Here is a 12,365-nt window from a genome sequence, read left to right as displayed (position 1 = left end):
AGTTTTGTCGCTTAAGACCGTCTCCCATTGAATGGTTGCAAGGTCTACATTTATTTTTTCTCAGTCAATCTTCTTATTGTTGAAATTGAATTGATTGAATATTCCTTCTCGCTTGTTGGGTCTCTTAGACCTATTACCGTTATTTATGCTAGTTCGCACTTCAATGAGCTTATGGTCTGAGTATGAAGTATCTGAGATTGTGATATCTCTGATTAGTTCATCATTGTTTGTAGAGTAACAAGTCTAGTGTGTTTTCGTTCCTAGTTGGTTCTGTAATCTGTTGATTGAGCAAGAATTTGTCACAGAATCTCAAAAGTTCTCTGACCTGTGGTTGGTTATTTCCCGGGTCATTCCCTGCTATGATATTTGTGTTTGCCATTCTCCATCTTAGACTCTGTAAATTGAAATTTCCAAGGAAGATAATATCTGGAGCTGGGTTTGCTAGGTTGTCAAGTATGTTCTCTATTTTGTGCATCTGCTCTGTGAATTCCTCAATCGTTGTATCTGGCGGTTTATATATTAGAATAATAATTAGGTTTAGTTTCTCTACCTTTTTTTCCGAGTACCTCTACCACCTCATTAGTTGAGTTTAGTAGTTCTGTGCATACCAGGTCTTCTTTAATATACAAATGGAGGAGGCCTACTCCTCCATTTGACCTAGTTTTTCTATCACATCTATATAAATTATAATTTGGAATCCAGATTTCACCATCCATGTAATCTTTTGTATGAGTTTCCGTGAATGCCCCAAATATTGAGTTTGACTCTAATAGGAGGCCATTTATGAACTTTACTTTATTTATTGACTTTGGCTTTAAACCTTGAATGTTTGCAAATATGAATGATTGTCCATATTGTGTGTCACCTTCTGGAAGGTTTTGGTAGTTCTCCCTCCTCTCTACCCTGACCCAGGGTGTGTTGTTTTGGCAATGGTTTATCCAGTTTTGGAAGTGATACTAGGGAGTGTGGTAGTCTCTGTGTAGTTGGGGGGTGTAGTATGTGTGGGCTTGATGACGAACCGTAGTCTAGTCTTGGGCATTTCCCCTTCTCCATCCGTACTCCTGCCACGTTTCTGCCTGTCTGTTTCTCCCTCTGTTTGTACCTGCCTCTAACAAATTTTCAGGACTATTAAATTGAACCTCTTCTCTTATATAGCGCTGTGTACCTCTGACGTGGAAATCGGGGCAATGAAGATCGTAGCATTTCCTCTCATTAACTGAGAGTTTGCACTTACTGAGAGTCCAGCACTAACCCCCTGCTGGTAGAGGGGGCTGGAGGTACAGGTCCAGAACCAACCCCCTGCCAGTAGAGGGGGGCTGGAGCTACAGGTCCATCACAACCCCCATGCCAGTAGACGGGGCTGGAGCTACAGGTCCAGTACCATTCTCCCTGCCAGTAGAGAGGGGGCTGGAGCTACAGGTCTAGCACCAACCCCCTGCCAGTAGAGGGGGGCTGGAGCTACAAGTCCAGAACCAACCCCCTGCCAGTAGAGGGGGCCTAGAACTACAGGTCCAGCACCAACCCCCCTTCCAGTACAAAGGGGTTGGAGCTACAGGTCCAGCACCAACCCCTGCCAGTAGAGGAGGGCTGGAGCTACAGGTCCAGCACCATTCTCCATGCCAGTAGAGAGTGGACTGGAGCTACAGGTCCAGCACAAGCCCCCTGCCAGTAGAGGGGGGCTGGAGCTACAGGTCCACCACCCCCCCCCCTGCCAGTAGAGGGGGCCTGGAGCTACAGGTCCAGCATCAACCCCCTGCCAGTAGAGGGGGCTGGACCTACAGGTCCAGCACTAACCCCCTGCCAGTAGAAGGGAGGCTGTACATACAGGTTCAGTACCAACCCCCTGCCAGTAGAGGAGGGCTGGAGCTACAGGTCCAGCATCAACCCCCTGCCAGTAGAGGGGGCTGGACCTACAGGTCCAGCACTAACCCCCTGCCAGTAGAAGGGAGGCTGTAGATACAGGTTCAGTACCAACCCCTTGCCAGTTGAGGGGGGCTGGAGCTATAAGACCAGCACCAACCCCTGGCCAGTAGAGTGGGGGGGTTGGAGCCGCAGATCCTGCACCAACCCCCTGCCAGTAGAGGGGGGGCTGGAGCTACAGGTCCAATACCAACCCCCAGCCAGTAGAGGGGGGCTGGAGCTACAAAAAGTCCAGCACCAAACCCCTGCCAGTAGAGGGGGGCTCAGCTACAGGTTCAGCAACAACCCCCTGCTGGTAGAGGGGGGCTGGAGATACAGGTCCGGAACCAACCCCCTGCCTGTAGAGGGGGGCTGGAACTACAGGTCCAGCACCAACCCCCTGCTAGTACAGGGGGGCTGGAGCTACAGGTCCATCACCACCCTCTGCCAGTAGAGGGGGGCTGGAGCTACAGGTCTAGCACCAACCCCCTACCAGTAGAGGGGTTCTGGAGCTACTGGTCCAGTACCATCCCCTTGCCAGTAGAGGGGGGAGGGGGGCTGGAGCTACAGGTCTAGCACCATTCTCCCTGCCAGTAGAGAGGGGGCTGCAGCTGCAGGTCTGGCACCAACCCCCTGCCAGTAGAGCGGGACTGGAGCTACAGGTCCAGCACCATTCTCCCTGTCAGTAGAGAGTGGGCTGGAGCTACAGGTCCAGCACCAACCCCCCCCCCCCTTTTTCCCAGTAGAGGAGGGCTGGAGCTACAGATCTAGCACCAACCCCCTGCCAGTAGAGGAGGGCTGGAGCTACAGATCTAGCACCAACCCCCTGCCAGTAGAGGGGGCTGGAGCTACAGGTCCAGCACCAACCCCCTGCCAGTAGAGGGGGCTGGAGCTACAGGTCAAGCACCAACCCCCTGCCAGTAGAGGGGGTCTGGAGCTACAGGTCAAGCACCAACCCCCTGCCAGTAGGAAAATGGTCACTGCCATGGTCATCAAGGACCTCCATGGCAGTGACCATTTTCCTTTCCTTGTCACTTTTTTCTCCTTTCACCCTCCTCTTTCCTTCCCTAGGTGGCGGTTTGCCGAGGCTGACTGGCGCCTCTTTACTCTCCGTGCTACTATTTCCGACCTCTCCGTTTTACCTCTCCCTCGCGCCCTCCTTCTTTTTCATGACACTGTCTTTGATGCTACCCTCCGCTCTATTCCTCGCTTTTCCTCTCGGGGAACGCGGAAGTGTGTTCCCTGGTGGAGTATGGACTGTGCTCGGGCTGTCCGCTGTAAGCGTGCAGCCTGGAAGAGACATCGCCGCCGGCAGACGATTGAGTCTTTTCTTTTGTTTCGGAAGGCGAGTGCGGTGGCCCGTAGGACCATCCGTGCGGCTAAACGTGCTTGCTGGGAGTCTTATGTCTCCACCGTTACGTCCGAAACTCCTCTTCCACTGGTCTGGAAGCGTATCCACAAGATTGCGGGCAAGTTCGTTCCCGATGTCTCACCGGTCCTTCGCCTTCATGGTGCTCTTGTGGCGGACCCGTTGCAGGTTGCGACCGAACTGGGTTCCCATTTCTCCTCTGTTAGTTCTGGTTCTCATCTCCCCCAATCCTTCCTTCTTCGTAAGCCTCTCCTTGAATCTCGTCCTTTAAATTTCTGTACTTATCTTCACCTTCCCTATAATGATCCCTTCTCTCTCTCTGAACTTCAGTCTGCCCTAGCCCTTTATGGTTCTATGGCAGCAGGCTCCGATGGCATTCATTATGAAATGCTTTGCCATCTCCCTCCGTGCATGTCTCGGTATTTACTGAGTCTGTACAATCGGGTCTGGGAGTCGTCGTCAGTCCCTGAAGACTGACTCGATGCTGTTGTCCTCCCTGTTCAGAAACCAGGATCTCTCGGGTCATCCCCCAAGGACTTCCGCCCTATTGCTCTCACGAGTTGTATCTGCAAGCTCTTTGAACGTATGGTCAACGTTCGTTTGATGTGGTTCTTAGAGCACTATCGCCACCTCTCCCCTTCTCAATTTGGTTTTTGCAAGTGCCGCAGCACAACAGATGTCCTGGTGAACTTGGAGGTCTATATCCGTACTGCTTTTGCTGCGATGACCTCCGTTGTTGCCGTCCTTTTTGACCTGGAAAAGGCTTACGACACTACCTGGCAGTATCATATTCAGTCTCAACTTCATTCTTTTGGCCTTCGTGGGAACCTCCCTCTCTTCCTCTGGAGCTTCCTCTCTCGTCGTTCCTTTCGTGTGCGGCTTGGTACTGCTCTCTCTGCTCCTTTTCAGCAGTATAAAGGTGTACCCCAGGGTAGTGTTCTGAGCACTACTCTTTTTCTAGTTGCCCTCAACGGTCTTCTATCCTCTCTTCCTTCTGGTGTCTTCTCTGCTCTCTATGTTGATGATCTTAACCTTTGCTGTCGGGGTGATGATTCCCCTCTCCTTCAACAGCGGCTTCAACTTGCGATTGATGCTGTGTCGTCTTGGGCCACCGATCATGGCTTCAAGTTCTCTGCGTCTAAGACTTGTGCTATGACTTTTACTTGGAAGCATGTCGTTCTTTGTTCCTCTTTCGCTTTATGGTCATCCCCTTGTGTACAGGGATTCCGCGAAGCTTTTGGGGTTAGTCTTTGACACTCGTTTGTCTTGGTCAGCCCATATCTCTTACCTCCGAGTTGAATGCTCTAAGGCCCTTAACCTCCTTAAGGTTTTGTCCCATACTTCTTGGGGAGCGGATAGGCGCACGCTCCTCTATTTGCACTCCTCTCTCGTCCTGTCTAAACTTGATTATGGTTGCCCTGCATACTCTTCTGCTTCTCCTTCTACTCTTCGCCGTCTTGATACTTTGCACCATACTGGGTTGCGTCTCAGCTCTGGTGCCTTTTGTTCGACTCCCGCCCTTAGTTTGTATGTTGACACTGGCTTTCTCTCTCTTCAGGACCGCCGTGATCGCTACTGTCTTCGCTATCTTGCGCGGTCCTTCCAACATCCTTCCTCTCGCCTCTGTCGTGCATTGACTTTTCCTCCTCCTGTGGTTCCTGTTCCTCTTCATTGTCTCCCACTATCTGTCCGGTTATCTCGCTTACAAGATTCTCTTTCTGTTCATATTTCTAATGTTTCTCCTCGTATTGTTCCTTCCTTACCTCCGTGGAGAGTTCCCCTTCCCAAGTTTTGTATGTCCTTGACTTGTATTACTAAAGCCTTTACCCCTCCTACTATTCTGAAAAGCCTCTTCCTTGATCACTTTTCTTTGCACTCCCACTCTATTTCCATCTTCACTGATGGGTCTAAGTCTGCGGACGGTGTGGGCTACTCTGTTGTTTTTCCTGACCGTACTTATATGAGTCGCCTCCCTTCAGAGGCTAGCGTCTTTACGGCAGAACTTTATGCTATTCTCTATGCTCTTCGTTTCTTGCTTTCTCATTCTCATTCCTCCTTTGTGATTGTAGTTGATTCTCGTAGTGCCCTCATGGCTCTAGGGTCCTTTAATCCTGTCCATCCGATGGTCATCGAGATTGAACATTGCTGTTTCTTATTTCTAGTAAATTTAAATCAGTAGAGTTTTGCTGGGTTCCCAACCATATTGGTGTTTCTTTCAATGAGCGTGCGGATGCTGCCGCTAAGGAAGCAATCCGTTCTTGTCCCATCTCCCGTAAAAGTATTCCTTATTCCGACTTTTATCCTGTTATTCATTCTTCCATTCTTGCCCAGTTGGCAGGGTTGTTGGTCCTCTGTGGTTGGTAACAAGCTGCGTACTCTCAAACATAGTGTGTCCCCGTGGCCTTCCTCCTACCACCGTAGCCGGCGATGGGAAACTGCTTTGGTACGGCTGCGGGTTGGTCATATCCGCTTAACCCACAGTCACTTAATGGAGCGCCGCCCTGCTCCTTATTGTCCGAATTGCGTTGTCCCTCTTACAGTTGTGCATATACTTGTTGAATGTCCTGACTTCCAGGACGAGCGTGTCTTGCTTTCCGACCGTCCCTCGCGGTCACTTGTCCCTCGATAGAATTCTAGGTTTATCGGATACTTTTGATATCGTTCGCCTTATGCGTTTTTGTAATCGTATTGGCATTCTTGGTGATATTTAGCGCCTTCTGATTATTTCGCACTTTGATGGTGCTACATAGCCTTCCCGGTTTGGTGCCTTCTTTTGATAATTACCTTACCTTGATGGTGCTACATAGCCTTCCCGGTTTGTTGCCTTCTTTTGATAATTACCTCACCTTACCCCTGCCAGTAGAGGGGGGCTGGAGCTACAGGTCCAGCACCAACCCCCTGCCAGTAGAGGGGGCTGGAGCTACAGGTCCAACTCCAACCCCCTGCCAGTAGAGAGGGGGCAGGAGCTACAGGTCCAGAACCATTCCCCTGCCAGTAGAAGGGGGGCTGGAGCTACAGGTCCAGAACCAACTCCCTGCCAGTAGAGGGAGGGGCTGGAGTTACAGGTCCATCACCACCCCCCTGCAAGTAAAGGGGGTTGGAGCTACAGGTCCTGCACCAACCCCCTGCCAGTAGAGGGGGGCTGGAGCTACAGGTCCAGCACCAATTCCCTGCCAGTAGAGGGGGGCTGGAGCTACAGGTTCAGCAACAATCGCCTGCCAGTAAAGGGGGGCTGGATAATGAGGCTGACACTGACCACAGGTGATAATGGGGCTGACACTGACCACAGGTGATAATGGGGCTGACACTAACCACAGGTGATAATGGGGCTGACACTGTCCACAGGTGATAATGGGGCTGACACTGACCACAGGTGATAATGGGGCTGACACTGTCCACAGGTGATAATGGGGCTGACACTGACCACAGGTGATAATGGGGCTGACACTGTCCACAGGTTGAGGACCTCCGCAGGATGAGGGAGCCCGTCAAGAGGCTGGTGCAGGCTGGTCGGGTGGTGGGCGTCCAGGAAGACCAAGATGGCCGCCGCTCCGCCAGGATAACTCTACAAGACGGACAGCTGTACCTCTACTCACTCCTGCGTCAGCCCACGCCCGCCCACGCCCACACCCTCCAGGTTACTTTATTACACCCACTAGTCTTACTGACATTACTGACTTAGTGAGTTATGATAACATTTTGTTATACAGTTGTCAGCATGATTTATTTCATTTCCTGCAGGAGAGTGAGGTGGGCATGCTGGAGCCCTCCTGCACCCTGGCGTTCCTTGACCTCGGGTGGGCGGGGTCAACAAGAGGGCGGGTCACCATCCGGCTGATCCCTGACACTCCGCTGGCCAGACAGTTTGTGTTGTTGTGTACGGGCCAGCGGGGCCACACCTACCGCAACACTAAACTGTTGCAGATGTGGAACAAGGGTCGGCAGGGGGAGCGTGTGGTGGGCGGAGACTACGAGACTAATGATGGTAAGGGAGGAGCCCCACTGCTGCCTGACCTCCAGGGGCAGTACCGGGAGTCAGGCCAGGCAGGAGCTGTGTTGTCCTGGTGGGGGCTGGGGGGTCCCAGGAGTGCCCAGTTCGTCATCGCCACCAGGGACCGCCAGGATGGTCGCCAGTGGCCAGATGTGTTTGGTGATGTGGTGAGCGGCCTGGATGTGGTGAGGGCAGCAGTCAACCACAGTGACATTACGGAGGTGACTGTGGTGGACTGTGGTGTTGTGCTGCCACTCTAGTTCACTGTACCATCACCATCACTACTGTGGTGTTGTGCTGCCACTCTTATTCACTGTACCATCACATCACTACTGTGGTGTTGTGCTGCCACTCTAGTTCACTGTACCACCACCATCACTACTGTGGTGTTGTGCTGCCACTCTAGTTCACTGTACCACCACCATCACTACTGTGTGTTGTGCTGCTACTCTAGTTCATTGTACCATCACCATCACTACTGTGATGTTGTGCTGCCACTCTAGTTCACTGTACCACCACCATCACTACTGTGGTGTTGTGCTGACACTCTAGTTCACTGTACCATCACCGTCACTACTGTGGTGTTGTGCTGCCACTCTAGTTCACTGTACCACCACCATCTTATCTTGAGGTTCTCTTGAGATGATTTCGGGGCTTTAGTGTCCCCGCGGCCCAGTCCTCGACCAGGCCTCCACCCCCAGGAAGTAGCCCGTGACAGCTGACTAACTCCCAGGTACCTATTTACTGCTAGGTAACAGGGGCATTCAGGGTGAAAGAAACATTTGCCCATTTGTTTCTGCCTCGTGCGGGAATCGAACCCGCGCCACAGAATTACGAGTCCTGCGCGCTATCCACCAGGCTACGAGGCCCCTCACTACTGTGGTGTTGTGCTGCCACTCTAGTTCACTGTACCATCACCATCACTACTGTGGTGTTGTGCTGCCACTCTAGTTCACTGTACCACCACCATCACTACTGTGGTGTTGTGCTGCCACTCTAGTTCACTGTACCACCACCATCACTACTGTGGTGTTGTGCTGCCACTCTAGTTCACTGTACCACCACCATCACTACTGTGGTGTTGTGCTGCCACTCTAGTTCACTGTACCATCACCATCAATACTGTGGTGTTGTGCTGCCACTCTTGTTCACTGTACCATCACATCACTACTGTGGTGTTGTGCTGCCACTCTAGTTCACTGTACCATCACTACTGTGATGTTGTGCTGCCACTCTAGTTCACTGTACCATCACCATCACTACTGTGGTGTTGTGCTGCCACTCTAGTTCACTGTACCATCACCATCACTACTGTGGTGTTGTGCTGCCACTCTAGTTCACTGTACTACCACCATCACTACTGTGGTGTTGTGCTGCCACTCTAGTTCACTGTACCATCACCATCACTACTGTGGTGTTGTGCTGCCACTCTAGTTCACTGTACCACCACCATCACTACTGTGGTGTTGTGCTGCCACTCTAGTTCACTGTACCATCACCATCAATACTGTGGTGTTGTGCTGCCACTCTTGTTCACTGTACCATCACATCACTACTGTGGTGTTGTGCTGCCACTCTAGTTCACTGTACCATCACTACTGTGATGTTGTGCTGCCACTCTAGTTCACTGTACCATCACCATCACTACTGTGGTGTTGTGCTGCCACTCTAGTTCACTGTACCATCACCATCACTACTGTGGTGTTGTGCTGCCACTCTAGTTCACTGTACTACCACCATCACTACTGTGGTGTTGTGCTGCCACTCTAGTTCACTGTACCACCACCATCACCATCACTCCTGCATCACCATGGACAGCGTGCTTTGATGCCAAAGCAATTTAAGGACAGACTTTTATCACTATATCGTCATAACTTCACTATCTTTGGTATTTAACACCTTGGTATCATATACCTGACAAACATGGCTGTATCACCATCAATGCTATATCTTCTCAGTACTGTAACCTATCATTGCTGTATCACTATAGCTTCACTATCACCTCTATATATCACCATCACCTCAGGTCCTACACTTAGGGTCATATTGTTTGCTGATGATACTACCCTCATCTACTCCAATCCCAACCCACATACACTAAATGATGTTGTTAATAATGAACTAAAAAAAGTCCACTTATGGATGTCAACCAACAAACTAACACTTAACATAGAAAAGACCTACTACATCCTATTTGGAAGCAAATCTACAAATGCAATTCAGCTTCAGATTGACAATGTAAACATTAGCAATAAAAATGATGGAAAGTTTCTTGGCATATTCCTAGACAAGAGACTCAACTTCAGTACCCACATACAACACATAACTAAGAAAGTCTCTAAAACAGTTGGTATACTCTCCAAAATCAGATATTATGTTCCTAACTCTGCTCTCATCTCTCTATATTATGCACTAATCTATCCCTATCTCAACTATGGTATCTGTGCATGAGGTTCAACCACTGCAAACCACCTCAAGTCCATCATCACCCAGCAAAAATCTGCTATCAGAATAATATCAAATTCTGCTTTCAGACAACACACAGCCCCCTTGTTTAACTCCCTAAACATGCTAAACATAATCTCACTCCACAAATTCTCTTGTGTCAACTACATTTACAAAACCCTGTTCTTAAATGCAAATCCTTGTCTGAAACTCTTCTTGGACAGATGTAATAGGACCCATTATCACCACACCAGAAATAAATATCTCTTTGATATCCCCAGAGTTAAACTTAATCTGTGTAAACACTCTATGCAAATAAAGGGACCCAGTTTATGGAACTCACTCCCTACTGAATTGAAAAGCTGTCCAACTTTTACATCATTCAAAATCAATACTAAAAAGTACCTAATTTCATCTTCATAGTTTTTCACTTTTTGCCTTAAAATTGCACTCTATCAATTGCTACCCAATCTCCCAACCTTTATGTTCCCAATTTGAACATCTTTACCATTGTGATCATTGCTGTTTTCTTATATGTGCTGCCAATCTGTTGTATGGTGTTTATAAATCTTGTTTATCTGTATCTTTTGCTACCCAGTCTCCCAATCTTTATGTACCCATTCTGAACATCTTTACCATTGTGATCATTGCTGTCTTATATGTGCTGTCAATCTGCTGTATGGTGTCTATTAATCTTGTTTAAATTACTAATCAAGCTGTCACTGTAATCAATCAGAGCTTTAATATAACAATGTGATTTAATATACTTATCTCTCTCATCTCATTTTTCTCTTGTAATGTGTCTTTATCATTTATCAATTCTGATTGAAATTACCTACTTAAAATTATCTGCTAGATTAAGGACCTGCCCGAAACGCTGCACGTACTAGTGGCTTTACAAGAATGTAAATACTGTACTATCCAATGTATTCTCACAAACCCAATGTACCTTCTTGTATATATATAAATAAATAAATAAATAAATAAATATACTGACCATGTTGAGTAACAAATTGTTGGTGTCACCATATGACAGCTGTTGTCACTGTTATATCACCAATAGTTCACTATCACATAACACTATCATTGCTACACCAATATCATTTCACTTTCATTGCATTATCACCTCACTGATATTTTTCCTCCTTACATTTACTGATATATCAATATTACTGCTACAGCACCACTACCTCACCATCACTGCTATATCACCATCTCCGCACCATCACTCCGTCACATCACAATCACCTCAGTGTCACTGCTATATCACCACTATACTATCACTGCTATATCACCTCACTATCACAGCTATATTACCATCATCTCACTATCACTGTCATATCATCACCTCAGTATCACTATCACACTATCTGTATTATATTATTATCACTGCTATATCACCATCACCTCACAATCACTCAGGTGTGTTGTGATATTACCATACTGGACCATGGTGTGTTGTGATATTACCATACTGGTCCATGGTGTGTTGTGATATTACCATACTGGTCCATGATGTGTTGTGATATTACCATACTGGTCCATGGTGTGTTGTGATATTACCATAATGGTCCATGGTGTGTTGTGATATTACCATACTGGTCCATGGTGTGTTGTGATATTACCATACTGGTCCATGATGTGTTGTGATATTACCATACTGGTCCATGGTGTGTTGTGATATTACCATACTGGACCATGGTGTGTTGTGATATTACCATACTGGTCCATGGTGTGTTGTGATATTACCATACTGGACCATGGTGTGTTGTGATATTACCATACTGGTCCATGGTGTGTTGTGATATTACCATACTGGTCCATGGTGTGTTGTGATATTACCATACTGGTCCATGGTGTGTTGTGATATTACCATACTGGTCCATGATGTGTTGTGATATTACCATACTGGTCCATGGTGTGTTGTGATATTACCATAATGGTCCATGGTGTGTTGTGATATTACCATACTGGTCCATGGTGTGTTGTGATATTACCATACTGGACCATGGTGTGTTGTGATATTACCATACTGGTCCATGATGTGTTGTGATATTACCATACTGGTCCATGGTGTGTTGTGATATTACCATACTGGTCCATGATGTGTTGTGATATTACCATACTGGACCATGGTGTGTTGTGATATTACCATACTGGACCATGGTGTGTTGTGATATTACCATACTGGTCCATGGTGTGTTGTGGTATTACCATACTGGACCATGGTGTGTTGTAATATTACCATATTGGACCATGGTGTGTTGTGGTATTACCATACTGGTCCATGGTGTGTTGTGATATTACCATACTGGTCCATGGTGTGTTGTGATATTACCATACTGGACCATGGTGTGTTGTGATATTACCATACTGGACCATGGTGTGTTGTGATATTACCATACTGGACCATGGTGTGTTGTGATATTACCATACTGGACCATGGTGTGTTGTGATATTACCATATGGGTGTGAGGTGGTGTTATGACCACACATACACCAATATGATCATACTGTAGCTGGTGTATGATGTGCTCAAACTGTATACTGATATCTTGGCTGATTAGCCTAGTATCATTAATATTAATTTATGTAGTTATTCTTTTTTCGACAACACACTAGTATTAAATGTGTATTGCCAATGTATTTCACATATATCTA

General features: G+C 47.8%; 1 protein-coding gene across 1 annotated transcript in view; it reads left to right on the top strand.

Annotated features, from left to right (window-relative positions):
• LOC138372091 (uncharacterized) overlaps positions 1 to 11,287 on the top strand; it is a 31,525-nt gene extending 20,238 nt beyond the window's left edge. Inside the window, exons 2-3 of the mRNA XM_069337353.1 lie at positions 6,726 to 6,905; positions 7,010 to 11,287. Of these exons, the coding sequence (XP_069193454.1) occupies positions 6,726 to 6,905; positions 7,010 to 7,519 (690 nt within the window). The 3' untranslated portion in view covers positions 7,520 to 11,287. The remainder of the gene's footprint in view (positions 1 to 6,725; positions 6,906 to 7,009) is intronic.
• The last annotated feature ends 1,078 nt before the right edge of the window (positions 11,288 to 12,365 follow it).

This window comes from Procambarus clarkii, chromosome 37, assembly GCF_040958095.1.
Source record: "Procambarus clarkii isolate CNS0578487 chromosome 37, FALCON_Pclarkii_2.0, whole genome shotgun sequence".
In the NCBI taxonomy this organism is placed as follows: domain Eukaryota; kingdom Metazoa; phylum Arthropoda; class Malacostraca; order Decapoda; family Cambaridae; genus Procambarus; species Procambarus clarkii.
The sequence above is the reverse complement of the archived record's forward strand: the minus strand, read 5'-3'. Positions and strand labels throughout refer to the sequence as shown.